This window comes from Chinchilla lanigera, unplaced genomic scaffold (assembly GCF_000276665.1).
Source record: "Chinchilla lanigera isolate Chin_1 unplaced genomic scaffold, ChiLan1.0 scaffold00121, whole genome shotgun sequence".
Classification (NCBI taxonomy): domain Eukaryota; kingdom Metazoa; phylum Chordata; class Mammalia; order Rodentia; family Chinchillidae; genus Chinchilla; species Chinchilla lanigera.
Genome location: NW_004955522.1, coordinates 3,880,468 through 3,884,577, shown reverse-complemented (window position 1 = coordinate 3,884,577; position 4,110 = coordinate 3,880,468). Strand labels below are relative to the sequence as shown.

General features: G+C 51.8%; 1 protein-coding gene across 2 annotated transcripts in view; it reads left to right on the top strand.

The window, feature by feature from the left end:
* Positions 1-4,110, top strand: part of Pkd1l2 (polycystic kidney disease 1-like 2) — an 85,392-nt gene that overhangs the window by 78,620 nt on the left and 2,662 nt on the right. For both annotated transcript variants that reach the window (XM_005409357.1, XM_013507110.1), the window contains exons 40-41: positions 2,119-2,329; positions 3,510-3,611. In XM_005409357.1, coding sequence (XP_005409414.1) covers positions 2,119-2,329; positions 3,510-3,611 — 313 coding nt within the window. The remainder of the gene's footprint in view (positions 1-2,118; positions 2,330-3,509; positions 3,612-4,110) is intronic.

Here is a 4,110-nt window from a genome sequence, read left to right as displayed (position 1 = left end):
TGCTTTTGCAAATTTGGGACCATATAACTTTTTCTTTTTCATATCAATGGACATAGGTCTGTCATTTTTTGTCTTTTTGTCTTTTTGGGATAGAGTCTCGCTCTGCAGTTCAAGCTAGCCTTGAGCTCAGTTTGTAGCTCAGGCTGGTCTTGAACTTGCAACACTCCTCCTGCCTCAACATCCCGAGTGCTGGGATTACAGGCGTGCACCACCACACCCAGCTAGGTCTGTTATTTTTAATGACAGTTTTAAAACTGTATTTAGCCGGGGATATAGCTCAGTGGCACAGTGCCTGCCTGGCAAGTGTGAGGTCCTGAGTTCAGTTTCTGGTACAAAAAAAAAAAAAAAGACGCCAGGCATGGTGGCGCTTGCCTGTAATCCCAGCACTTGGGAGGCGGAGGCAGTAGGATCCTGTAAATTTGAGGCCCATCTGGGCTACAAAGTAAGTTCAAGGCCAGCCTCAGCTACATAGCGAAACCCTGTCTCATAAAGGAGAAAAAAAAGACTATTTAAGTGCAAAGGCAGGAGCTAGCGATGCAGCTCAGTGGCAGAGCCCTTGCCTAGCATACGCAAGGCCCTAGGTTCAATTCCCAGTATGGGGGAGCGGGTAAAAAATGTAGCTATAACTGGTAGCTAGTGCTTGATTCAATAGAAAAGAAAGCCACACTTAAAACAAAACAAAAATCTGGGCACAGGGGCACACATCTGTAGCCCCTGCTGCTTGGGAGGCTGAGGAGGGAGAATCTCAAGGGGGAAGCCAGCCTGAGCAACAGAGCAAGAACATGTCTCAAAGCAAACAGACGGACAAACAACGAACAACAAAATCCCGCAAAGCCCTGAGAGGAGAACGAAGGGCAAGGCGTGACGCCCGGCAAGAGGGCGGGGCTCTGACGTCAGAAACACTTGCGTTCCAACTCATTCTTCCCCACAGGTTGTCCCGCTCTTCAGGGCATTGGCTCTGTGACCCTGTGGTGACTCTCTGTCCCCATCTGTGAAGTGGAGATAAAGAGGCTGACTTCATCTTAAAGTCCAAGTGCGACAAAGCAAATGAGCTAGCTGAGAAGGGTGACGCACGCCTGTAATCCCAGCACTTGGGAGTCTGAGGCAAGAGGATTACTGGGAGCCGGCGGGCAGCCTGGGCTCCACAGTGAGTTCAAGGCCAGCCCGAACTACATCATGAGAGCCTGTCTCAGAAAACAACAACAGTGACAAACAGAAACAAAAGAGAGGAGTTTGTCCCTTAGCAAATGGGCAAGGCTTCCATCCTTCCGTCTAACATAGGGCCGCCACGACACACACTCAGGCTCGTGTGCGGGAGCAGGGCGTCCGGTGACCCAGAGCAGAGAGAGGAAGCGTACAAAAGTCTTTTCCTCCACTTGTCAAGCCTGAAAGGATTTTCCTTTGCCCTTCTTCCAGAGCTTCTCAGCCATTAATTAAGAACCACTAACTAGTGCTGAGTCCTCATGACCATACCATCATCTTCATCACCACTACCATCATCCTCAACATCAATATCACCATGACAACCACATCATCCCCCAACCTTGTCTCTCATCCTCATCATCACTGTCATCACCATCACCATCAACCAATGTGCTACTATTCTCACTGCCATCACTATCACCACTACCATTATCACCACTACCACCAATATCATGATCATCATCACAATCATCAAATCCCTATCATCATCACCATCCTCACCACCGCGACCATCCTCAGCATCAGCATCATCATCACCATCAACATCACTATCATCATCACCATGATATCACCATCAACATCACTATCATCATCACCATCAACATCACTATCATCATCACCATCAACATCACTATCATTATCACCATCAACATCAGCATCACTATCATCACCATCAAAATCACTCTCATCACCATCAGCACCACTACCATCGTCAACATCAATCATCATTGTCACCACCACCACCCAACTGGGACCACTTTATTTCCCAGACCTCTTTTGTGACTCAGGGGCCTCTGAGTCATGATAAGTCTCATCCTGCACCCTGAGATGGTGATAAATCCAACCTTGCATCCAGATGGGCTCCAGCTGCACTGACCATGGCCTCTAATCCACCCTTCCCATTTGGTCCCACAGCGGGATCAGCTTCAGGGAGACAGCAGCGGCTGATGCTGCCCTTGGATACATCATTGCCTTCCTGGTCCTCCTATCCACAGTGAAGCTTTGGCATCTGCTCAGGCTGAACCCCAAACTGAACATGATCACATCAGCCCTGCGCCGCGCCTGGGGTGACATTTCGGGCTTCCTCATCGTCATCCTTGTCATGCTCCTGGCTTATTCCATCACAGTAAGTGGTCCCTGTGGGAAACCCAGGGCTTCTCTTTGGGGAAGCCAAGGGTACTTGGTGGTGTGGAGTGGACAGTTAGGGTTAGAGAGGCTCTGGGAGCTTTGGAGAGATGGAGATCTGCTGAGTCTGAGGTCCTTTAGTGGGGAGCCCATGAACTGGCCTCCTCAAATCGCAAGCAGTAGAGGGCTCAGTCAAGCAGGGGGGAGGAGACACAGCCTGTGGGACAGAAAGGGCCCAACTGCCCTGATAGAGGACCCTGTGCACACCTGGACTTGCTTCAGGTGCCGCTCCTCCTACCAGGCAGAGGGCGCAGGGCTACTTCCCAGACAGGTGCGGCAACTCCTACTGTGCTGGGGGATAAACTGGGAGGATCCCCCGAGCCCCGGAGCTAGGGCAGAGATGGGAAGTAGGGGGACATCCCCAGGCTGCAGCAGCACTGGCACCCTAGACAGAAGGCACCAGCTGGGTGGGACCAAAGCCGTTCATGCTGTGCTTAACTACCTCATCAATGATGTAGTTATTGTAGCCAGCACTACATCATCGTCATCATATCACCGTCATATCATCACCATATGACACGCGTTCTCTTTTGTGTCTGAAACATTAAACATTCAACTCTTCCTTATTATCAAGTAGGGAGAAAAACAGAGACCACCTCCTGACCCCTGCCACATCCGGACCTCCACCCAAACATGCACTCCAACCCTCTAAGCCCAGGACTTCCTTCTGGCTCTGGCCCCACTCAGCTTTGACCCTTCAGCCCTGTCCCCACTGCACACGGCCCCCACCCCAGGAGCACTCCAGCTCCTCAACCTGGACCCCGCCCCCATCCCTATCTTCTCCGCCTTCGTTCCCCTCCTTCAGAAACCAGGGCTCCGTGCAGCGCCTGAGGCTGTGCACCAGAAGGGAGGTTTTGTGGAAAGTCTGCCAGCCAAGCCGGGCATGGTGGCGCAAGGTCCTGGATGGGGTCATCTAGGTGACTCCAGTGTATAGTGCACACACCTCGCACACAGGCGTACACGTGGTCTGCGTGCACGGGCCCACAGACAGGAACACACACACACGTCCGTGTGGGCCAGGCCAAGGCAGGGTAGACACAGGCCACAGTGTCAGGCAGCGGGACTTGGGCGGGGGGCCTCAGGCTTTCTTTCCCTGTTCATGAGGACTCTCTCTGTGGCAGTCAAATTTATTATTTGGTTGGAAGCTGTATTCCTACAAAACCCTCTTCGATGCAATGGAAACGATGATCAGCCTTCAGCTAGGAATCTTCAACTATGAGGAGGTAAGGGCATGGGGGGACTGCGGTTGATACCAAGTCCTTGTGAAAACTGAAAAATCACTGGGGGTAGTGGCACATGCCTGTGATTCTAGCACTCAGGAGGCTGAGGCAGGATGATCACCTTGAGTTTGAGATCAGTCTGGGCTACAAAGTGAATTCAAGGCTAGCCTGAACTACATAGTGAGGCCCTCCCTGTCTCAACTCCCCCCCCAAATAAATACAAATAAAACAAAAATTAGAAAACTTACCTCTTCCTCACCCATTCCCCTGTCATCCTCTGGGCTCGTGTCCTGGCAAGTACAAGGCAGCTTTGGACAAATGAAATGTAAACCCCTTCCTCCAGGCAGCCCGTCCTGGGGACCCCTGCTCACAGAAGAGCTCTAGGGGCTGGTGGTTGGGGGCAGGAGCTGTGTGGCTGATCTTGGATGGGGACATTCTCAGGCCCAGCTGGAGATAAGCTGTCTTTGGAGGACAGTGGTGGGCAGAGGTGTGGTCCACTCCT